The sequence below is a fragment of the Microplitis demolitor genome, chromosome 1, assembly GCF_026212275.2.
Source record: "Microplitis demolitor isolate Queensland-Clemson2020A chromosome 1, iyMicDemo2.1a, whole genome shotgun sequence".
Lineage (NCBI taxonomy): Eukaryota > Metazoa > Arthropoda > Insecta > Hymenoptera > Braconidae > Microplitis > Microplitis demolitor.
This window is the reverse complement of record NC_068545.1, coordinates 637,754-664,568: the sequence shown is the minus strand read 5'-3', so window position 1 is coordinate 664,568 and position 26,815 is coordinate 637,754. Positions and strand designations below refer to the sequence as shown.

General features: G+C 29.3%; 1 protein-coding gene across 1 annotated transcript in view; it reads right to left on the bottom strand.

Moving 5' to 3' along the window:
* The window catches only part of LOC103570346 (probable G-protein coupled receptor 158), a 56,025-nt gene that overhangs the window by 19,206 nt on the left and 10,004 nt on the right, over positions 1-26,815 (bottom strand). The window contains exons 2-4 of the mRNA XM_008548059.2: positions 12,459-12,642; positions 4,937-5,060; positions 4,175-4,318 (exon numbers count right to left, since the gene is read on the bottom strand). Of these exons, the coding sequence (XP_008546281.1) occupies positions 4,175-4,318; positions 4,937-5,060; positions 12,459-12,642 (452 nt within the window). The remainder of the gene's footprint in view (positions 1-4,174; positions 4,319-4,936; positions 5,061-12,458; positions 12,643-26,815) is intronic.

Genomic DNA, 26,815 nt, shown 5'->3' with positions numbered 1-26,815 from the left:
TCTGGACTTTGACTCTCAATTTAATTTTGGACAAGTTAATTTGTGATGTACAGAAATAACGACATATTTTTTGACGACCGTTAATTTACACAGAGGGTAGAAATTATTTAAAATAAATTAAAAATTTTAAAACGATTTAAAAAAACAAAAAAGCTTTTTTGAATTTACTATTTTTCGCGGCTTTGTTCTGCTTCTATTGATCTAAAAAGTATTATGTTACTTTGATTTTCATTGACAAGCTGGAATATCGTTTTAAATGTCACCGTAAAGTTTAAAAAAGTATGACCGTCTGATGCCGATGAAATAAATGTCAAAAATAAACGTGGACAGCACAAGAATATCATGTCCATCCTACTATCGCTTTTTTTTTTATTCCTTTTTACTTTAAGAGTATAGAGAGCAAAGGAGATCTAAATTCCCTTCGGGCCTTTTTTGAAATGTAAAAAATTACTTGAGGCGACTTGGCAGATTTATATTATACGACTCAGCAATCTTACCGGCTAAGAGTGAACTTTCTGACGTCTGACAGCTGTTTTATATGTACTACTTCCTCTTACTCGTACTCTTATTATTATCATTATTATTATTATTGTTATTATTATTATTATTATCACAGGTATTATATATTTTTTAACCGAGAGTAAAATTTATTGATAGCAGTATTTGTTGGTCGATTTCAATGGAGCATAAATTAATAAAATATTAAAAACAAATTTTTCAAAAACTTAAAACTTAAATTTGAATTTCAATACTTGGCGTAATTTATTTTTTTTATTCAACTTTAGTCGAGTTGAGAAAATCGGAAACAGACGTCGTAGACGGAGTAAAAATAAGAATAATGATAACTTTGGCAAGCTGCAGCTTGAAGCGGAAGTTAAGTGAGAATCGAGAACATTGCATGCGGCGTTGAAATATTATATATATATATATATGAGCACGTAAACTTTCTGTCACCGTGAATACGTCAATGCGAGACTAGTTGACAGCAGTTGAGTGTAACAACTGAAGTACTTAAACAATTATCATGATAATTATTGTTATAAATTATTTATTAGATATTATAATCAGGCTCTATTAATATTAATGTCTATTAAATTCACTGTGAAATATAAGTGTATGAGTTTAATTTAACGATTCGAATATTAAATATTCGTTGATAGATAAAGTAGGCTATTAGCCAAAGAAAGTCAACAATGAATGAAAATCACATTTTATTTTTGACTAATCTGACCTACTTGGTATCTATTCAAGTCAAAAAAGTTGAATTTTAGCCATTTTTGAGACCAGAAAATTTCTTAAATTTTGATTATTTATTTTTAATTTCTGTCTGCATGGAAAAAACAATATAGTAGTGGCAATTCTCTGTGATAGTATATACCTGAAAAGACAGAACATTTTTCGCGCAACGAAACGAAAAAATTTGTGATTTGGCTGCTGAAAGGTTACTTAAAGAATAATTGGGGATGGCTACAATTTTTGGCTTATGTACAAAACATTTAAAAAATTAAGATCTAGATTCTTTTCTTTTCATTGCATTTTTGCAAAAACATGCAATGCAGCAAAAACATGTATTTTTGTTTTATGAAAAACGTTGCGATCTTCAGGTACATGTAATAGTACTGAATATTTTCTGTAAAAAAAATTTCAGAGAGTATTGTATACTATCCAGACTGTATCCACTTTTGTCCGGGATAATATTCAGTTCTATCCAGAGAGTAGTCACTGCTATATTCTTTTTCCGAGATGAGGTAATTGAATATCCCGACATAATTCTTGAATATGTAATACTTGTTGGTTTATATTTTCATATTTATTAAGATCGCTGGGGCAACAGAAATTGATATGACGGTATGAATAATGGAATAGCAAAGTTTTTTGTTACAAATGACGAATATTGTGGTCTGCTGTTGGAGTTAATTTAACTAAATACAATTTCTACCGAGGATATGTAACGAATATTTGAACATAATGAAATTGAATATTAAATTAGCATCCCATTAATTGAATAAATATTAATTTACATGTCTTTGAGAACGCAGCATTTAGTAATTACTTATTATCACACAAATATAGGACACCATTTGAAAGTTACTAATATTTGTATAATTAAATATAAATTAATTAATTACTTTGTCATGATTTATAATACATCTTATACTGAGAAAGTTGTTAAAATTCATGTGAGTTTAATTAAATGAATGAACAAGTGCTCAACATATGTTTCATCTGTTCAAAATTGTTTAATTAATATAAGAATGGCCTAATGAATTTTAATTAAATTTATAATTATACACTGAGAGAAAAAACTGGTCTTCTGAAATATAAAAAACATAGTTCAATGAAGCCTCCGCTATTACCCTCAGTTCAGATAACTAATACATAGTTGTAAAATGTACGATGATATCATATTTGTTTTAACTGTGTTATAGTTCAATGAACAAGGACAATAGCGAAAGTAACTAAATATAAAGTGGTATTCTTATTACAAAATAATGAAAAAAAATCCTTAATTACATTCGTCGACGACTTAAATGATGCTAAATTAATGAAACTATAATCGTACAATTGTTGAAATACTTGTGATTCTGCCGAAGTATGTTCTGAGAAATAAGATTAAATAGTTACCCCAACAAAATAAATGCTTAGCTAAAACTACTACTTGCAAATAGTTTCGGGCACTAGGACATAGTTCAAGAAACTATAAATATTAGTTAAGATGACTATTTTTTCATTCCCATCTCTAGTTACGACAACCATACACTTTTCTTTCAGTGTACTGACTAAATAATATATATGCGTCTATAGCTCTCGCCCAAAAAAATGGGTTTCGGTTCACAATACGAAAAATTTCTTGCGCAATCCATGTTTTCCGTGTACTTGAATATGAATCATTTATGTCAGTTTAATTGAGTCACATGAGTGCTCTACACATATTGCATAATTGAATATGATTTATATAATTTATCAATAAAATATTTAATTATTGACAGTATAATTGAACAAGTATTCATTATACGTATCCCTGAGTTCTGCGTATAATATCATATTTTAACGAATTTAAATGATAAAATATAAATGATACTTGATAATTATCAAAACTCTGTTTACATTCATCTCAATAAATCAAACAGTTTTTTTACGTAATTTAAATATTATCTGATAAAACATAAATTATTTCCAAATAGTATCAATATCAATATTTAAATGTCTACACGTTGATCATTAAATTATTATTACACTCATCATTAAATTCAATGCACATAACATTAATTACAATTAAATTAATATTTAAATTTATTAAAAAAATTTTTTTAGTTACGATAAAGTTAAAAATGAATACATACATGTATATATATTTAGAAGAGGGCAAAATGGGGTATCTGGATTCAATCAAATTTTTTAAACTTTCATAAAGTTTCTTTCTTCACCCCTTTCAGGGGGTATCTCATTTTCCCGCGAAAATTTAAAATTTTTTCTATTCACTTTGATTATCATTAAAAAAAAAAAAAAAAATGATTTATTGTATTTGAGTTTTTGAAATCTTAATATTTCCTTAAGTATTCTCCCTCGATAAAATTTATCGATTACATTTTACATTAAAAGCCAAGTTCTATACATAACGAGTTATAAGTTTATCGACCTTATAAACTTTTAATTTCTTGCTAACATTTAGACTCGAGATTTAAAATCCAGGTTATTATATAATTACTAAATTGTATAAAAATTATGGCACAATATGAACCGAGTAAGAATAAAAAGTAAAGTAAAGCTCGTGTGAAAAAAAAAAATTGAAGGAAAATTAAGCACGAAATTTGAAAGAAATTTGATTGAACTAAAAGCAAAAGAATAACATCAGTAGCTCGAACCTTCACTTGGATACGTAAAAATAAAAGGCTATAGACTGATATAATTCATTTAGCCTTTAATTGCAACCAAGGAATTGAGTTAACGTCAGTGTAATTAAAATTTTTTTTTTTTTGTGTCATTGGATAAATTAATTAGACTAACGACGTTCGAGCTATTTTTTATTGCAACTTAGTTATTTTTCGTTATTAAATTGAGCTTATACTGTACTGTAGAAATAAAATGTTGTTTCGGTGTTTTTGAGTACTCAGTGCATTTGATGTTGACTTAAGCTACTTATAATATTTCTGAAATGCATAAGTATACTTACCAGCATAAGCTTTTCAAATTCCTCTTCAACAACGGTACCATTATAATAACGTTCTGTAGACTTTATATCCGGATAATAAAAACCGCGTTTACAAACACAACGATAACTACCGCGGCGGAATCCCAGCCCTGGTATTGCAACGCACTGTTGAGAACAAAAAAATTTTTAAATATTAGCCATTTTCATTGATTTCAGATCTATCAAATTTTGAGTTTTTCGTTTCAACCCAAATAATTTTGTGGTATATATACACAATATGTCAAAGGAGTCATCAGACAATTTTTTTTACCCATAATTTAGTACCTTTACAATTACTTCTAATGTTTTTTTTTTTTTTTGAACTACCCCATTTCTGAAAATGGAAAAAAACTAACAACCGTCAAAAGTTAGTATTATTTTTTTTTAGCAAAACATTTGAGCTTACTCATTTACTTTATTAGTACTTTTTTTTTTTATTTGAAAAAACTAAAAATTACACTTTTTTCGCTCTTGCGTCTTTAAACCTCAAAAAATCTCATACCAATGATAACATATTATGATAGATGTATGATATTCATGATTTTTCTATCTAAAATTTTATTCTATTCATTTAAATGTATGCTACCATTAATGCAGAACCAACAAATTTAGTATGCAGAAAGTCAGTAACGAATGATTCAATAATTTAAACAAAATAATTAAAGAAAGTTGTGTAAATAAAGATAACTATGAATTTAAAAAAAAATTTGAATTAATTTAACGGACAAAAAATTTGAATCTTACCTCAGTCGTTCGCTTTTTGCATTTATCACTAGCTGCAAAAATGTTTAGCTGAAGAGAACCAGGGGGCAACGGACACTGATCGATGTCCACTCTCCTAAGGTCAATATCGATTCCGCTGGTACCTCTGCAACATTATACAACACAAAAAATGTTAATTACTTGCTCATTACGTCTTCTCCTCTCTATAAAATATATATTTTTTTGTGTTCTAACCTGTACTGATTGAGTTATCAATTACATGTTTTTTCCAATTAAAAATCTATACAATGCACAAAACCATGTATACATAAACATATATTTTTTTTTTATTAATATAGATCAATTTGTAAAGAATTTTTTTCTGTATTGTTACCGTGGCCTTTAAATATGAATTCAATTTTAAATATTCTCATAATTAAAAAAAAAAAAAAAAAAGTAAAATATGTTGTTTCGTTGCAAACAGAGGCCATAGAAACGCATAAGTATTTTAATAACAATAAAAACGTAACAAAATAGGTTTTAAATCATTTAAAAACGAGACTGGTATTCAAATAAAAAATCTATAAATAATACTCGAATTTCAGGCAATATTCTACTAAATTTTTTTCGCTACAAATTATTTTCACATACTAGTCTATTGATATGTAATTTATTTGAGAGTAATAACAGTACCGTTCAGTATAAATATATATTGTTAAATATGGTAATACTGAACTTTATTTTTTTTCGCATTGGAAAATTTCAATAGCTAATTCTCAAGTTATTTTTTTTTTTATAAAAAATATTTTCCATTTTATTGATACATATGATCAAAGGGGAACGGAATAACATGATTAATTATTAATAATTTAAATAAGCTGTAAACTTTTATTAAATATTTTATTTTTTAGTCTAATTATACCCGTTTGGTCGATTGAATTCGGCTCAAGGAGAGTTGAGAGAACGGCGTAGTTTCGGGAGTCACCACTACGCGGCGCATGAGCGCACAGACTTTTCCTTATCAGACACATGTCATCAACCTTTTATCAGTCATTCAAATAACCAGTTCTTTTTTTTCATTTAAACAATCTCGGTTACCATGTGCACAAATTGTATTATAAAGGGCAAAATTTCATGGTGTAATTTGTTAACCGTGATTTACTCTGGGTCTGAGCATACTTACGTAAATACTTACGCATCTGAAAGATATTATGATATTTGTGATGTTTTTTGTGGATCTCGTTTTGTTAAATCGACCGCTATCATGGGGATTAAAAGTGCGTATTTTACTACCGTTATGTAGAAATGTATTAATTATGAAAAACATTACTATTCTATTTTCTCTATTTTAATAACGAAGCTTTCCTTCATTATCCCACTCATCCCATTGGAGGACGCTCAAATAAACTTTTCCACCAATCCCTGTTCTAGGCAATATATATCCGTAATATATTACATTGTTTTAAATATTACTCAGCCTCTTGCCCATCTCTAATTCCCGAAAAAAAAAAGCAAATGAACAGATTATTTTTTAAAAACATTTATACATCTCATATTTACTCCTCATTTACTCTAGTCTGTTATAAATAATTGTCGTTTTTCGAGCTGAAAAAAACTCTGGCATTATGAATATTTAATTACATTTAAAAAAAAAAAAAGAGAGAGAAAAAAAAATATACATTGAAAATTACATTATCGGTATTTAAAAAAAAAAAAAAAAAGGTAAAAAATGTTTTTTAAATTTCGCGGTGAAAAAAAATAAAAAGTAAAAAGTTTGATAAACTAGAGAAAAAAGTAATCTGTGATGCTGTACGGTTACGAAAATAATAACGAGGGTAAAAAATTTCAAACATTAATTACCTTGTAAATCTTTAAAAAGATTAAAATAAAAATTAATAAAGTTTATTTCTTCATTACACAACTTTTACAATATTTAAGAATCTAAAATTTATCTTATTACTCATGTAAGTTTTTATAATAAAAATTATGCTCACTTAAATATTTTTGTTATGCTAACATTAATTGCCCCAGTTTACGTACAAAAATAAATTCTCTATAAAATATTCAAAATTTTAAATTCCCGTTACATTGATCATTATGACTAGCAAATATCATTGATGGTCAAAAGGAAATATACAAAGAGAAAAGTTAATGATGTCGAAGATTTACTTTTTAGTTAAAAAAAAAAACTTTGTGATGAATTTATAAAAGCAGCTTTGGTAGTTGAAAGCTGATTCTCGTTGGGAACAAGTATAGATCTGGTCAAAAGGTATTATAAAAAAGAATACATAATACAGGTATACAGGACCTACTAAGTATATTAATTCTATTCATGAAATTTTATTAATAACGAGCAACCTGCAGTCACTAAATAACTGTCTATAATAATGATAACGTCTATTCATAACTAAATATTAAGAGCTCAGTAAATATCAGCCGATCCAAAGTGTCATCGTACTAATTTTTCATTCATCCACTTTTCAAAAAAATTTTAATGAAAAATAATAGATTGAAAAATAAATAAAACACATAATTTTTTCATAAAACAAAATAGACCGGAAAAATTTTATTACGCAATGAAAAAAAAAGTCACAAATAATCTTTACCGTGGAACCGTGGACGTTTGGTTTAGAAAACTATCTTTCACTTTCCGACTTGTCGCAATAACTTTTCTTTTTCTGGTTATCTCAAATTTACAACCTTAGAAATTGAAAACCTTTTTTATTAACTCTCTGCCCATGTCCAAGAATCTTTCCTTCTCACATACTTGTGTGTATATTTCTTTATTTTTTCTGTTTAATCGATCGATTGGACTCTTTTCAAACTCTAATAACTTATCAAATGTGACAGTAGAAAAGTAATTAAAGAACATAAAAAATGAATCGAAGGTCTGGCGTTAAAAAAATAGCAACGACTCGGAATTTCTACTCAGAAGAGTAAGCGTGAATTTAATTATTTAAGACAAGTAATAATTTTGACGGGTTTTACTGGAAGTGGATTTTCATTCAAAACTTAATTACTCATGTACTAAAATTATATTGTAATGTTTTAGGGCACTTCAAGACATTCATCCCTCTTATAATTTACTGTCCAACTACCACTCGACCAATCACAGTCTGGTTGATACTCCGACTAAGTGACATTAAGATTTATCCACAACTATCAAAACAGCTTAACAAGAAACTAAATTTAACTCGAGCAATCAGTAGGTAAGCCAAAGCAGATTAAAATGTATATTTCATAGCTTACAACTAAGATCTTTTCAGAGACGGCTAAAATTTCAAGTAATCTATTTCCAATTCTCCTGTAAATATTTCCTCTTATTAAATTCAAAAAAATTATTTATAAAAATTTATTTCTACAAACTTTTCCCTTGTATTTAAAAACATTTGTGAAGGATTTTTTTTTGTTCCTTTCAAGTAAAAAATAGGTTCATTTTTTCTTGTAAAATGAACGTGAGAAAGAACAGATAAGAGATCAAGTGTCTTGAAATTCACACAAATGCTTTATTTCGGCTCCCTTTTACCCGAACCTCTGTAGTCTTAAAAAATGGGCACTTTGGTCCCCCGAAGGTTAAGTCCAAAGTAGGCCAGGATTCCGTTGATTAAAAAATTAGCAAGTGGGAGCTTAATGTGCTACTTAATCTTTGTTTGAAAAGGAAAAATTAAACAAACAGGAAATAGAATAATAATAGTAGTCAGCATTTCGGGTCGGATAAACCATTGAAGGACATTGTAATTAATTACACGTCAAACACACTTATATACAATGTTCACTCTCAAGTCGTAGCTACAAATGAAGTCCTTTGAATCTGTCGGGCGTCTATGTCTACCGAGTGGAAAAGAACTTTTAAAATAAGCTAAGAGCGAAAAGTAACAGAAGGTATTTAATCCAATGTTAAACCAAGACAATCAGAGCGTGACTTTAAAGGATAAAAAATACTTTTAGTGTCTCTTCTTTTAAATATACATACATATATATCAAAGTATACTCTAGACACTTACTGTAAAAAAATAGCTTGCGATTTTATCTCGATAAGCCGGCATGTATGAGATTGACATTTGAATATAGATTGAGGTCATCAGACGTAACCAGTGACCTGGCAGATTTAAATAAATTGAATGTATTTTAAATGTCGATTTAATACACCCTAAAATCTTTAAGTCAATCTGTCTTGTATCGGCTCTAATAAATTACAAATCTTCGTATACATCCTATGCAAATCCCCTAAGCATCTTATCGCAGGCTTGTTCAAAAACAAAACTAACCGATCTATCGCTCCCCTATACCAGTAGTTATATATAGCGACAGCCATTTTTATCATAAATATATAAACAAAAGCTAGTAGTTTATAATAAAATTTATCAGAGCCGGATTTGTTAACATGAGCAGCAGATCCGCCTCTGCTGTGTCAGCGTCTCAGCCAATCTCACATTAATTTAAGTTGAATTAAAACTGACACCGACAGATCTTTTTATTTTTGAGTCAACTAAATTTTTAAAGACTCAAAACTGACAAAAAAATTATAAATTTTTTTTTTTTTTCACTAAAATTACAATTCCGGCTTTGAAAAAATTAATTTTCTTTTTATGGCAGGTTCAATACCCCTGAGGATTTATAAGAATATATAATACTCATTCATAATATAAAGCGGACAGTGATTATTTATGTTCGTATTTTTCTTTAAGCGACTGAAGCAGACAGATTAATTAAAATTCTGTCGATATCAGATATTGTGTAGGAAATATTGATTTTTTTTATTCAATACGCTCCATAATTTTTAATGCATTCATGGATATCGACCCGAGCGCTTTAAATATTAAGTTCCAGTCTGTCGGTAAAGTTATCCCATTAAATGTTTATTAATAATTTACTATTAAGCTAATATCAACTTCTATGGGGAGTTAAGTCTGTTGGATGATGCCTATTATTCATACATATATATAAATATATACGCTGGTTCGAATTTGTCAAATGCAACAAAGGAAGCAGTACGAAGACAAACATCTCAGTTGTTGAATTATTACGCTCTAATACTGCTTTGAGAATCTTACTGTACATATATTTATATATATATAGCGTTATAACAATAGACTAACACACGTCTCTATTAATTTAGCTTTGAATATATAAACTTGATGCTGTTACATTGTCGTCCGTCTTAAAACTAAAGCTTAATTCAAACCCGTAAATTAATTCTTTATAATTATTTTAAAATTACGTCATGGATTTTCTCAACTATCTCGTCTCTTAATCCTATCAGGCAGTAAAAAATTATATTAATCCATTAAGTCAATTGAATATATTTCAACTGTAAAAAAATATCCGTGTTTTCTTATCCGGTTTTTAATTACAACTTTTTCATAGTTTATTTATCATCTGTTTGCTTCTGTACTTGCAGCGGGCATTTTAATTAAAAACTACAGGAATTACGATTGTAAATATTTTTTTTCAATGAGAACTGACAGGCCAAGTGCTGTTTTATATAATTTTTAAGCAAAATACTATTGCAATACTTAACTTGGCCTGGAAAAATATTTACTTTCGAAAAAGGGGGTACTGGTATTAGAATCGCGAGATAATGAACATGTTAATTAACACATTGAAGCTATTTTTTTATACCCAACCACCTGTAGGTTATGATACTTTTTACCTTCAGTTTAAAATTTTACTTGTTGGAAGTTTAATTGCAAACCGAGAGATTTATTATTTCAACAGTTAAAGTGAAAGTCATTTTTCGGTCATTATCGATTGGCGCGTTGCGCTAGTTGAGTTGCCGAGGGAAAACTAATTTCGGTTGAATGGCCATTAGATTAATTTTATAAAAAAAAAATACTTCCAGTGTCCGAAATAATTTTATTTCTTTTACTGACTCACTTATCAATGCGATAAAAGTGTAATTAAAAAATAATGTTAGCAATTGCACTAAAAAAAATAATTGATAGCTACTACCGATTATTTTTTGGTAGCAGCTACCGATTATTTTTTAGTAGCAGCTACCGATTATTTTTCAGTAGCAGCTACCGATTATTTTTCAGTAGCAGCTACCGATTATTTTTCAGTAGCAGCTACCAATTATTTCTCAGTAGCAGCTACCAATTATTTCACTAACTGGCACCGAAATAATCAGTAGCGGCTACTGAAAAATAATCGATAGTAGCTACAGATTGACAGCCGGTAGCTGCTACCTATTATTTTTATTTTCAATGTGTAATAAATATTAAAAATTAAAAGGATGGACAAGAACCGAAGTGTTTTTACTCGTAAGTGGTAATGCTTCCTCATACTCATCAGCTGTGAATTTAATTGAAAAATCTACTTAGCATTAAAGTTAGTCTCGTCGTGTTTCCCAGCTAAAACTCCTGAGTGGATAATGCAATAAAGACTTGAGCTGATCTCGTTTTCTATTCATCAGCTCTAAAACTTTTACACCGAAATAATATCAATTTTTTTCTTCATTTTTAATATTTTATCCTGGCTAATCGCAGCGGTTAATAACCTCAGAGACTTTGTGGAAAAAAATTATACCAATAAACTCAGAGATTAACTTTATCAGACGAGAGTACAAACCCGGTATGAGAAATAATCTTCATTTTTTAAAGTTACTCATAGACTTGTCTCAGATAAATTAATTGGCGGCGTTCAATTATTTTGAGTATTATGACGATACTTTAAAGTTCATTATTTATTTCCGAAAGTTGGCTGCTTACATTTTTAATTTAGTTTTTATTATACCGTCTTACACCGATTCAACAAACTTTTAACGAAGGGATGGTGTTTAATTTTATAAGCTCTAAATTATCAAGATTAATAAACAACTTGACTTGATTCTGGTCTATTGAGCTTTTCTCAAGTACTGTTAGAGTGATTAAAACTCTTTAAAATTATTAGTACCGCCAGTAAAGTTTATTTGTACTCAAAAAACAACTTCAGCACTTCCGTAGTTGGATTTAAAATATAATTATTTTTTTGTTTACTGATCAAAAACAATAATTATTTTATTATTTTGCCCCACATTACGTACAACTCAATTGCGAAGCAATGAGATGTATTCTACTATCGCTTACTCGATCCCACCTGATTCACTCACGTAAAAACCACATTTACATTCATTCAAATAACTCTGAACTAGAACAAAATTCGTATCATTTAAAACGTGTTTTTGATAGACTTTCAACGACGCGCTAATATTTAATCAAATTAACTAAAACTTTTTGATGTCAATTTGTAATTTTACCCATTTCCGGCTCATTAAATTCTCTCAAATGCTACTAAATTAATTAACACACTTTTAAGTTACATTTTTTGCCGGCAAAGTTGACTTATAAGCACAAAAAAAAATCAACACTACCGCGTAGTTAAACTCAATGTATTAATTTTTTATGTAATTAAAAAAAAAGATAGTACTCTGAAATGTTCTTCTTATAACAGAGATTAAGTTCAAAGTTAACTTTACTTACTCTGTGTATATTTGATTTTTTAATGAGCGCAATTAAATTAAACTTCATTTCTACAGAAGTTATAACTTTTAAAACAGTTGAGTCAAGAAAATAAAACAACTTACTTAAAAAAATATGTGTTATTAGCATAGCCGAAGAACGGAACGGTGTAAGTGAGCATCCAGATGTTGCCGCCACCGCAATCATAATAAGGTTTTGACCAACGACCGTCCTCGTATCTTACTGTTAGAATTTCGTCTTCAATGCGATCTGTGTGGGTGCTCTCGTTTAATGTGTAACTGTGGTAGCCTGTAAAATGAAATTTTTAAAATTTTAATTAAAAAATACCCAAGAATAATTAAATTTGAAAAAGATATTCTCTGTTCTTAAAAACAAACAAGAGCTTTTTTTAATTTTATTCACTTCTAGACAAGTGTAGTGCGCTCTTTACGCTGCGACACACTTTTTATGACATGTACCTTTAATGAACTGCTTTTGTTGTCCCTCAGAATGCCAGAGGTTCGTTTTTTCTTGTCAGAGGGCTGACGGAAAATAAAAAATATAAAATTCCTTTCTCATTTCAAAGTCAACTGTGTGACTAAAAATAAATATAAACAGAATCAAACAATACAAGTGTTACGGCAATACAGGGGTATCGAAATTTGAATTCTCTTAATATCGCGGGAAATTGTCCTTCGCGTGAGCAGCACTTGAGTAAAATAAATAAACAAAATGGAAGCAGGAATAACAAAAAATAACTGAGATAATGTCACACAGCCGTGAAATGAAACTTTTAATGGTTTCGCAAGAAGTTTCTCTAAGTAAATATAAATAACTCGATATGAGAATTTTTCACAAATACAAGCTAGAAAACAAGCTTTAATCTCATTTTACTTTTTCTTTTTTTCGACATTATTATATTTTTTTCCACCCATTTTCTCTTAATCGTCTCAAACATTTATTTCAATCTCTGTAAGTTTCAGTCATAAATACAGAGATTCCTCTTTACTTCTTATTAAGTATAATAAAAAAATATTTATATCATAAACACCCAGAAAAAAATAACAAAAGTAAATACAAATAACAGGAATAAATGATATCTGATGATTTCTGGCTCCAGGTAAAAAAATATAAAACCAGAAAAATTATAAAATTTTTTCTCCGAAATTTAGCCGACGACTTGGCTTAAAGATAAAATATATAAAAATAAATATGAGCGACTCGGGTACACTTTTGGATATTCCGCTTTTTTTAAAATGTTATTCAGCGGCATTGAAACTCTAATGGTAGCGTTAATTAACCAAATTCTCAACAATAGCTTACAGAGAGCTAGTTCGATTAATTCGCAGTAGTATATCAGGTTTGTGGGATGTGTTTACAACCAAATGGACGGATTTGTATCTATGTGATTCTGGTTTATTGTAAACCGAACACAATACTCGAGGCATAATCTCTTTGGTTTACTATTTTTTGCTTCTCGGTATGGAGCTATTGTATATTCTATCCAGATTATAAATTACTCATGCTTCGATTATGAGCGACTTTGATTTACCTGGGGGTAAAATGAGCTTGCATTTATATTACATCAAAACCCTGTTTCCTTAAGGGACCCATTTTGCCCACTCTCCCCTACGTACACTGCTATAATCTTCAAAGGATAACATGTTCAGGGAATTCTGTAAACCATAAGTTTACATATAATTTATGTTCGTTTAATTTGTAACAATGCTATTAATTGAATTGTTGATTTATAAGCGCAGCTTAACTACTTATTAAGCCGTAACAATTTTAATCGCGGTGAGTTTTAAATTAATCATTTAATCCCATTAAAAAAGGGCTGAACATCGATGGGGTAAAATTTAATACTATTATGACTGTTCTCATGCGATTTTCATGTCAGTGAATTATTTTTTTTTAAATTTTTCGCTTTTTCTCTTTAATTGGATAAATATAATGTTTTTTTTTTTTTTTATTTTTTTGAGAAAATAAACCACAATTTGCTCTAGAGAAAAAAAAATTCATAAATACCTTGTAGTTGAAAGGAAAAAATAAAATAACTAGAACGAATTATTTAAAATTGCAATCGGACTTTTCAATATCGAAGTTGGATGAAAATAAAAATATATGAGAACTGATGTTAGATGAAAATTTACAAGACAGTAACAACGACAGCAATGCAACAGTGTCCTATAAATAAAATCCCGTTGAACATAAATTTAAACCTTTTATTATTGTCCGCTAATATTTTTTCACTGATAATAATATATACCCATCTATATATCTATATATAAATTTCTTCACGACTATAAAATTAGAGTAAAGCTATATCGGTAGACTATAAAGCGGTCAGGAAGCGCTAAAAATCAATCAGAGCACGGGAATAAAACAGAAAAACTCAATTGGTTTGACGACTATTACAATAAAAGTCGAATCGATAGTAAAGACTGCGAGGATACTGAAAAAAAATAAAATACGTGACGCGAGAACTAGAAATCAATTTCAGTGTAAAAATAAACTAAAAGGTATTTCAGTGATGGCTATTGTTTTACTTTAATTAATAGCCACCGTAATTGGATCGAAATATCGATAAAAAAAATTAAAAAATTTATTTTTTCGGTCCGGCGAGCAAACATTTTTAAATACATCCCTCATGCAATAAGTACTCTATCGCATTTGCACTTGAAGGTGAATCTATATGTAATCTGTACACACACACATACATATATGCACATAAATACTACAAGTATCACGGAAATAGTACACAAGAGAAAATAACAAGCTTTAAAGGGTATTTATATAATATATACGGAGATATCTCGTTGAATAGTACATGAATGGGAAAATGGTTTTTCTATATCTTTTATTGAATTGCGGCAAGTATCTGCCCGAAATCTAAAAGTGACGTTTTCAAGAGCTTTCGTTATCATCCCAGTCATCGTTGTAACGTAGAAATATTTTTATCTTTGTCAATCTTATCTTACTTAAGTAGGAAACCAAATACATATCTATGAATCCGTTCATATACATATATATTTTTTTACATTTCTTGTACGTCTCAGGATTCAGATTTACTATCATATTACATATTATAATTTTTTTTATACTTTTATTTTATTTATATAAGCCAACTGCTCCATGAAAATGATAAAAATGTCATAATAAATGATAACGTGATATTTATTGATCGGTGTACTCGATAGTATCTGGAGAAAAATATAATTTATGTGTATTCTCTACTTCCAAGTTTATAAGTTCGAATTATTATGTATGAGTATCAATTTGACGCAGTTATAGAGCGAAAAGGAGGAAGGGAAAGTGGACTGAAAAAATTTGACAAGTTTTTGGGCACCGGAAAAGTGGAGTAATAAATCTCAACAAATAATAGTATTGACAAGTCTTTGAATAGATAGTATTTAGTGTGTTTTTTTTTGTCTAATACATAAATCTCTCGGCGTAAAAACGAGTTAACGAATGAACGGTCGAACAGACATATAAAATTCAATTTATCAATAGCTCAGAACTATAAACATTTAAATCCGTCTGGATCGTATTAAATAATGCTTTTTCTCTTAGCGTGCGACAATGCGTCAATCGCGCTTCCACTTGATAAAAAACTCTAAATATATTCACCAATAGCGTATTATCTGGCAATAAATTACTCGATAAAAAATTCACGATATTATTCGCGAGCTCTACAAACCTCTTATCGACTTTCAATTGTTTCAGACATTACCTTAACTGATTTCACCATCAAGCTCTTTGCTATCTGATAGATTCTGATAAACATTAGGGACGCGCTCTTCTGAAATCGATTATCTCAAGTTATTTTTCACTTTCTTTTTCATTATAAATTTTCAGTACTTGGGAAAAAGATACTACAATTTTTGGAAGTAAAGACCAATGCTAAAAAAAAATTGTTCATCAGCGACTGTAGGGATGGGCGATATTGAAAAAAAACATCGATATCGTAACATAGATAGTTTTAGTTTTTTATCATCGAGTATCGATATATCGTTTCTAAATAATATCGATAGAAAACATCGATACATTAGAAAAAAAAAAACATCGATAGTGGAAATATCGATAAATATCGCCCATCCCTAGAAGCCTTTATTAAAGCTTCCATAGAAAATACAGACTCAATACAGACTCAATACAGACTCGGTGCTCGATATTGGGAAGAATAATCATTTTCTTTCATTTTTATGTTCTAGCGCGATTTTAGAAGCCTTTATTAAAGCTTCCATAGAAAATACAGACTCAGTACAGACTTAATACAGACTTGGTGCTCGATATCGGGAAGAATAATCATTTTCTTTCATTTTTATGTTCTAGCGCGATTTTAGAAGCCTTTATTAAAGCTTCCATAGAAAATACAGACTCAATACAGACTCAATACAGACTCAATACAGACTTGGTGTTCGATATCGGGAAGAATAATCATTTTCTTTCATTTTTATGTTCTAGCGCGATTTTAGAAGCCTTTATTAAAGCTTCCATAGAAAATACAGACTCAGTACAGACTCAATACAGACTCGGTGTTTGATATTGGGAAAAATAATCATTTTCTTTGATTTTTATGTTCTAGCGCGATTTTAGAAGCCTTTATTAAACAGTCGCTGCGACTGTTATATCTCTTCGAGTTCAATAGAAGATTTAAGTCTTCAGAGTAATTTTTTTTCCGATCCTAAAATTCGAGTTCGAAAATAAATTTTGCGAGATAACTTCTTAGCCAAAGGCACTATGCTGACACGACTTCAATAATACGATATTTGCATCTAAAACAGAAAGCTATAAACAAGTTTATTGCAAACCAAACCACCCTGTCATAAAATAATTTCCATGAACATAAACAACGGTTCATACTCGGCCTGATTTCCAGCTCTTAAGAACAATATCCTCTGTGCATGACATCACAAAATCATCATCATAACAGCAAACTCATAAATGCGGATATAACTTTGGGATCTTAAACCTGTATCTTCCATTTCCCAATAATTTGCACATTCCTTTCTCCGCAATACCGCGTATTTACTTATCGTGAAAATAAATAAATAAATATGCATGAGCCATGTATACATATATACTTCACCCACATTCTGACTTAAATGACGCCACAGTATATTTACTGTCCAAGTACTTTTTACCTCTATTTCCATAGTTCGAAGGCAAGGGTATAGAAAAATTTATACGGGTAAGAGATAAATTATGTCAAAGGTCATATCGCGAAAATATTGAATGAAAAATGATGTATGAAAATTTAAGATTGATGGCCTTGCTTAAAAAATTTTATGGGCTGCTATGTATAATGTTATATCTACATATATAAAATATATGTACATATTTAGGACATTATTGGTATGGGTTTTAAGTGTGATTTATTAAACATATGGCTGTCCAAGCTGTTACTTCAGAGGATAATGAACGTTTTCTGCTGATTTAAACCCTTTTCATAACTTTTTTTTTTTAATTATGTTTCGAAAAAATAAAAAACTGATAGCGATTAATCTTGTCGTTGGACATTACAATAACTAAGGCAATTTATATAGTAATTGACGAATAGATATTCAAATAATAATCGATAATTATGATAATCAAGTGGAGTAATTTTAATGAACATGTGTAATTTACTAATCACGATAACTGTAATGAAAGGTTAATAATAATGTAGGTAAAGTATACGCATAATGAAAGGCGTATTATTACAACCGAAAATCCATCTAACTACCATTAAGTGCTACAGTGGAGGGCCATTATCGCGTGCGGGTACAATACACTGTTGGTTATCCCAACACGAGAATATATTGTAGCTACAATCTGCAGTAACTTTAATAGGTTTCAACGTACATCCCTGCTAAGAGAAACAATATGCTGAAATACGACTAGTCAAAGGTTAAGCTATACTCATCTACTGAAATTTGAATTTTGGTCTATGAGAAATTACATTGAACATACGAACAGTACCAATGGATGCGGAAAATGAAATAAAAAATTTCTATGGAATTTAAACTTTTTTGAGTGAAAATAAACATACGAGGAAAACCTCTTTACTCTTTGAATTCAAACTGGCGAATGTTCAACAAGCGAACATCAAATGAAACTTTTTATTGCTTAAGTGTTTATGTAAATTGAGGAAAAATGTTTTCAAGTTTTTACAAAATATTAATGAAACAAAGACATAGTTTAAATAGATACTTATCATTCGTAAAGTGACTTTTAATATATTTAGAGAGCTAAATACCAGCCCCAACTGCCTGCAAAACTTGTTTGAAAACAAAAAACTCTATAAATATAGATTTTCTCTTATTTTAGTATCCTTAAAACTTATTCTCATGCCCTCTTGATTTTCTACGAAGATAATTGCTCATTTTTCAAGTGCGAAAAAAACTTTAAACGGTTTTTTAGTTTAAACATCTATATTATTGATTCAAAAACTGCTATTTCATTTATTTATAATTTTTTACATTTTCACACTGAATCAAAAAAATTATTAAAATAGAAACCAAGCTGAAACCATAAAAAAAAATTTCGAGATCCAAACCAGTGGAAATTTATGTATAATGACCAAAAAAAAATTTTTGACACTCATTATACGTCCGCATATCGAGTGTTCATTCAAATCGAAAATATTCATACAAGTTCGTTTGTACAGACAGCAAATTTCAGTTTGTCGATAAAAATTAGCATTTTGCTTAACTTCTTATAAGTTTGCAAACTTATGAAGATATATAAAAAATTCGTAAAAGCAAAATATATGAAGCGTGAAGAATAATGACCAAAACAACATTCATCAAGTAAAGTTATGTTTATTGGAATGTATGAATATTTATGCAAGACGAAGTGTGGTTTTGACGAACTACAAGTTTTAGTTGGTTGATGAACATTACCATCGGATGTTAGAGGTCAGAAGATCATTGACTTAATTAGTTCAAGAAGGAATAGGGTCGAACGAGTTGATCAGAATAGACATGTACATGTTGAGTAAGAACAAGAACGTCTAAGTGACTTGCTCTCAAGAGAAACTTTGTCGACGTCTTTGAGTATTGAACCTGTCATTCAATAGCTTTATCCCCTGATCTCTCTCTTCGTCATCTATACTTTTACTTTATATATTCTCGTTTCAATCAAACGCTTTTATAAAATTCTCCCTTTCACGAAATTCCAATTCCATTCAAGATCAACAATTATTTAATTTATATAGTTTTGAACTTTCAAATTTATTTTACTTTTGTACTAAACTTTTTTAATCTTTTAAAATTTTTTCAGTTCTATTATTATTAGAACTTTTGTAACTTGATTTAAGTTTGATTTCTCTGAATTAAATTAAATTAGATTAAAATACTCATGACCTCACGCTAGCCATTAATAACAATAACAAACTGCAAGCAAGCTCGAGCATATAGTTCACGTGAATGAACACAAATAAAGTGTTTGTGAATAATGCGTCGGGTTACACAAACAGTTTTTTGTCAATAAAATCCATTGTTGATATTTATGTACTAGAATTCGCTCTTCAATAATTCCTACTTTTTAATAAACTCCACAAACGTTTAAAATATTATATAAAAAGCCTCTCAACAAGAAATAAGTTGCTTGCAAGTTTGCTTTGATCTAAATGACAAGACATGCACAATATAATATCGCAGTTGTCATATCCATCTGACTTTGAAATGCATTTTCATTTTTCTTTGTCCAAATGCCTCGACAATTTACGCCTCGCTGACTTTCATACTTTTTTTTATATCAAAAGACTTTTGATAAAATAAAAATTTATTAAAACTATGATTAAATTCTATTTGTATGAATAAGTGTCGCTCACCGAATATTTATATTGATTTCATTTTCACTCCTACGATTATAAAAAAAAAATCATTTTTCAAAGGCACTGGATTTTAAATAACACATTCAAATCAGTAAATTACTACATTTTTTTTGCAAAAAATTTTCATGAAAAAATGGTTCAAGTTCTAGTAGGTTGCGAAATTTGGGGTTCAAAAATAAAACTTTTAATTATTGGACAAAGAACGAATAAGAGGATTTCAAAAATAATAGTCGCGTTACAAAACATATATTTGAGTGCTTTTGAAATAAAATCCAGATTAGAGCTATTAAATGTATTAAAAAAAAAAAAAACAAAACTCGATTTTAAAAAATCAACGGAAGCTTGTTTGTAAGTATAAATAAATTTGTGTAGCAAATGAAGACTATTATCTAAACTTTCGTAAACATAGAATTTAATCATAGGTCAAGTATTGTTTGTACAATGTTTGATAGCATTATATTGTACAGATAATCTGGGATTTCGGTTGTTCGAGTTCCTCGTATATATTCAATAGAACAGAGTCTAGTTGTCATTGCTGGCACATCGCCAAGTAGCTTCGTTGCATCTATTAGTTTTCAGTTTACTCAATATCTTGCTATTAATAACAATAAATTTAATACTAATTAACTTTGTTTCGTTTCGATTTTAAATTTCTTATCTCGCTCATCCGAATCTTGACTTTTAATCGTTGTTCCATTAATTTATTCATTTATCGTAATGCAAATCAGCAAGAAACTACAACGTAAAAAATTGGAGAAGTGAATGAGTCGATGAGTTCTTATGTTTTAACTTTGAAGGGAAGTTTTGGAAAATTAATTACAAAAAACTTCGCAGAATTAAATCGTAGTAAAAATTTTCAGAGTACATGGCCAATACTGAAATGAAATTTGCATGACTTTGAAATTGCTCAGCTCAGAAAAAAATTCCAACTTCACTTTTTTAACTCCGAACGACCAAGCGAAGTTGGATTTAAATATAGTACATATTCACTCTGTATTCACTTCCCATTTTGTAGAATGTATTATTTCAATTACAGATTAACTTTGCTAATTATTAGAATACAATCATTAAATTGAATAAGTGGTCCAATTTTAATCAATCAATAGCTTTGTGTAATTTATTAACAGCCGTTTCTATTATAATTATTATCGAATGCACTGAATAATTTTGTTAAATTTTAACAAACGACGAATTATTTTTGTAATTAAAATAAAATATATCAATAATAAAATTAATGAGCAAAGTATAGCTGGAATTTATGTCGGTCAAATAATAAAAATCCCGATAAATTGACAAGCGGATGAAAGCTCTGCTCACTTAATTAAAAAAAAAAAATAAATATATATTTTAAAATAACTTGAAAGTTAAATTTTGCAAAGCCGAGTAGTTTATTAGGTAAAAAATAAGAAAAAAAAAAAAGGATTTAACTTATTTATTTTATCTGCGTGTGAAAATACTTTAAATGGAAATATCATAGAAAACCCTCGGAATCCGTAACAAATTTATGGGACCGGGGTTCCGGTGATTTATCTCCGGATATAAGACAATCAACTTTCAACAAAGAAAAGTCTAAAGGAGAAACAAAAAAATAACAGAGGAAAAGGATAAAATGCAAGACCCTTTCAAAAAGATATCAGCGCAGATGGCTATGATTTGGATCACTCGGTTTTATAGACTGCTTTATTGAAACTCATCTACATTATTTAATTATCACTATTCTTTATTCTTTTACTCCTTTTACTTCAATCTTATATATATTTAAATACAAATAATAATAATAACAATAAAAAAGATTTTATAATTTGTATAAATTAGCTCTTTTTCCAAAAAGTAGATTTAAGTCTGAGCCGAGATTAGAAAAAGATAAATATACAATTAATCAATTAAATGATAAATTTTAGCTTATTAAGAAAAAATTAATCTATTTCTCCCGGCTTTTGGATCTTTATCGGTCAATTTTTGGAAACTATATATAGTTACCAAAGTCAACGTTAAATCGAAAATAAAATTATAATTTGCTGTACAAAAAATTGAATTTTTTTTTAATTTATTGATAGTGAAATGAATTTTTTTTCTTGACAAAGTAAAATAAAATTTCTCCACGCAGCAGTAATGTCGGATATATATATTTTTTTTTATCCTGAATCAAGTTGAATGGATCTCTTTTGTAGAGAAATTCAAATAGAATATTGATTTTACATTGTAAAGGCATTAAATATTTTATTTGAATTGTAAGTTCAGTAACACTGAAGTTTATAAGAAGAACGTAAATAATTTTTTGAAATTAAACAAATAATAAGTTCTTATATATATGGATGAATAATTACTTCGAAAATTTATGAGTGTCAAGTGTGACGGCAAGTTTTATTTAGTGTATATTTATGAACAGTAAGATTATTTACTTAAAACTTAGCGGGAAAATCCTCAGGGAGGAATAGAAATCTTATCTGTAACTTGTGTGGAGAAGGTTTTATTTGCGAATTGACTTTCCGTTCTATTGGATGAGGGCACATGCCACTGTGATAATGATAGCGAACACGCGCAGCTGAGGCTTATGTACTTTGGTCAGCAACTTTTTTACGATAATGTACTCGAGGGAATTCTTTTCTAGGGCTTTAGTCTTTGGACCATTTTTGTTTTTACTTTTTTTGGGGGGTTTAGCTGGACGGATTATCGTCCACTATCCATCCATTAGTGGATATTTTATGCTACTTAATTTTATAAAATAATTGATGGACGTACTGATTTATTCAAATTATATAGACGTCAATTAATTAATTGCATTCTAATATAAATCATGCCCGTAATCTATATTTTAATTTTTCCAGAATTGATAAGTCTATTAGAAGAACGCTTGCACATAAAAGTGAAGAAAAAAAATTTTTTCTTCAAGTACCGAGCCCTTGGTCTAGATTTTCTATGGGATTTGTACAGGATTTTTTAGACGTCGATCCTGATGAAAATTAAGGCATCCGATGGATACTTGAAAGCCTTAAGGGCGTCAGACAAGTCTTCTGTAAGGACTCTAGCACATAGAAGCTAATGAAAAAATATTCTTTCTCTTGAAGCTCAAAAAACTCTTAGACACAATTTTTACTTAAGAGCAGATACCGGTAAGGCTAATCTAAGATTTTCACTTCGTTTTTCTCTATCTAGATATTTTTTTTTAAAATTGTAATTTATGAGAATTATATAAAAATTTGTTTATCAGTAAGGGCCAAATAAGTAATGAATATCATAAAGTGAATTAAAAGTAAGAACACGCTCATGTATCAACATGGAGTGACAACGAGTGATAATAATTAGGGATTGGACTTTAGTATAATTGTATAATTGAACGTGATACATAGAGTTCAATTGACGTGAGGCGTTAAATTAGCTGTGCGTTTGTGTACTTTGTGTCCATGTCGATGTATACGGACATAGATAAAATAGGTGGCGAAATGTCGCGCACAGCTAATAAGCGTAACGACATACACAGTCCATTCCCAGCCCCTGCTCTACACCCACACCCACATCCATACACAATAGAGTCTCCGTATCGTGATTGTGTGCACACGCTTACACTCGGAAATGTACCATGTGTTGAAAATTATTTATTTAAGCCCGTAGGATTGAGGCCGCCGCGATTAGACTGACAATCCCCGGCATTTAAACAGAGATAAATACGGAACAGCCAATCGATAGCACTCGATTTGGAAAAGACAAAGGAGTCGGCAAAATTATTTGCTAGACTACTGATTAATGACACGTGGTGGTTATTATTGTTATTGTTTTTATACTATACTATATATGATGACTAAGATTTCCACTTAAATTTATTATTTTTTTACGACAAGTTGTTGTGACACTTGATGCACGAAATCGGATAAAAAAGTATCAAGCTACGGGAGCCAAATATAAATTTCGGCGTATATAAATCCGGCTTATCTGTATACATACACTCGTTGACCCAAATGTGCAGTACGAAAAGTCCTGTTGAATCTTTTTATAAGTCCACTCGTGAGCGTAGTATTGCATTTGTGCATAAAAATTCTCTAGCTCCGAACTACAATGGTAAGCCGATGTTCCGTAAGATTGGAATCGAGTATAGCAAAAATAAGAAACTTTATTACTTATACTCTCTTCTCAATGACTTTTCTGTCGATACCTTTTTTCCATATCCGGGAAATCTAATATACAGGCTACTTTTTCATATTTTTTGTTTAAATGTCAACATGTCTGCATCTAGATGACCATTAATAACGCGTCGGTTAATACAACTTTTTGAATTTTTGTTTACTTTGTTGGGAGAACTTTTTTTGTTGACAAACAACTCTTGCAGATAAATTTTAATATTCGGTTTCCAGAATTATATTTTTTCGAATCTTTAATATTTTTTATTTGTGTGCAAGAATTTAACTTCATATTTTACGAGAAAAATTTGTCATTTCATAATAATTTAGAGTATAAAAATGCATTCTAAAGGATATTGTAAAATTCTATAGATGACAACTTTTAGTAAAAAAAATCCAATTTCAAATAAATTCTAAATTGAAAAAAAAAATTTCCCTTGAACGTTCGAAATTTCCTGGTTTGAAAACGTTTATTATATTGAAATACCAATGTAACAATAATAAAAATTATTCGAGTAATTTTATAAATTTTCTATTGAAGCACGAAAATAACCGTTACTAAAAAATTTTTCCTGAACGAGATTAAAAATTGAAATTAAAAAAAAAATCCATTGTTTGATTTTAATTATCGAATATCAAATGAAAAATAAAAGTACGCGACTACTCTAATTTAAAGTTCATTTGGCTACAAATTAATTTTTTTACAACCCTCAGTATTAAAAGTTACTTTTGTTGATAACAAAAATGTGCCGCTAATTTAATTAAACATGAATTTAATTCCTCGCGAAATGTCAAAATCTCGCATTTTAATTTATCAGAGTAATTTATTTAATTAATTTAAAATTTTCTACTCATGCCTCTGTTCTTTGACGTTTTGATCTGATAGTTGTCAATAAAACATTTGAACCCTTCACAAAAAAATAAACTAAGATAATTTTCAGTAACAAATCTTTTGAATCAAATGTATACTTTCCCATTGTACATGACTTTAAAGTATTTTTATGCTACACAAGATTCTTTTCTATAGTACCCAAGATCTAACGGCTCTGAGTATTTTTCTTGAGTGAACAAAACCCCCGCGTTTTCAAAAGTAAATGAATTATAAAAATAAAGGAACGTAAATAAATAAAAAACCGGAAAGTAAAGGCAGAAAAAAATATAAAACTGAGACAAAGTAGAATACGAAGAAGATAAATACGGAAAACCCGCCAATCTTTTCATGCTAGGGCGGGAAATCCTTGGGGTATGCTTAGTGTTGGCTGCGTTTGCCAACTCTACACTCCATTTCTTAAGTTAGCCATCTCTTTTAAAAATTTACCATCATTTTCTTCGCTATTTTAATTCCCATTCCCTCTCTGAATTTTCCTGCTATCACTCTGAATAGATCCGGGATTTTAAATACCGAGACCAACACCAACACGCACTTAACTCAACTCTTTTTCTTGCACTTACTTCAAACTTTAACTTTGACAACTCGAGGTTTTATTTTTTAAAATTTTAAACTGCTACTCCAGTTGATTTTTACCCCGAGTAAAACGTTTATAGAAAAAAAATATTTCTAAAGCTTAATCCAGCAGAAAGTTAAATTTTCAAATTTTTTTATATAAAATGGTCACTTAAAATTTTTTACAGCCAGCATATTTTTTTAATTATCCCAGAGGATCAAACTTTATTTTTGGTTTCGAGCAAAAAAAAAAGTTACATAAATTGGACAATAAGTACAAGCAAGAATAAACAGTATTTTATTTTATCTTCTTATTTTATTTTGGTATTTCGAGCGAAATGAAACGAAGTAAAATATAAATTGGCTTGCCCGATGAGATCGTTTATTGTTCACGTGGAAAGTACTGAGACTATTGGAGAAAATTTTCACTACCCTCTACTTTCTACTGTATTTGAAACTCGAGAGAAATGGTATTGGGACATTTGCTACTCTACTTGTACCTACTCTCCATATATTTATATATATATATGTGTGACTGTATGTTCAAATGAGAGTATTCGTGGATATGTGAGTATAAGAGCTCCAGAGATAACAAATATCACCGGAAATCACTCGGTAGCTTGCTAACTAAACTTTACTTTTTTTATGTTGAAAAAGACATTTGGTTGTCATTAGCATACACATGCTTGACATTTATAATTACATTTTAAAATCCTCATTTTGATGAACTAATTAATAGAGTTGTTGACTTTTTTTTTCACTAAAAAATAATTTATGAATTTTTTACATCGACATTTGAAATTTCCCGGGTCTCTAGTTTGCTACTCGGTTATTAATCAGTTTATTTCCGGGTTTGAATAAAATGTGAGTTCCATAATGGACAATAAAAATAACTGACATTTGCAATGATATAAGAGAAAAAAAAAAACCAACTGATAAGAAGTCACTTTCATATTTATTTGATCAAAAAAATTAAATTTGAAAACGTTTGATGTTTAAATAGAGCTTAACATTTTCTTACGAATAAAATAACATTGTAGATACTTTTTATAAATAAAAAATCAATAGAAGATGCCTTTGAAATAGTCGAATTACGAGTAA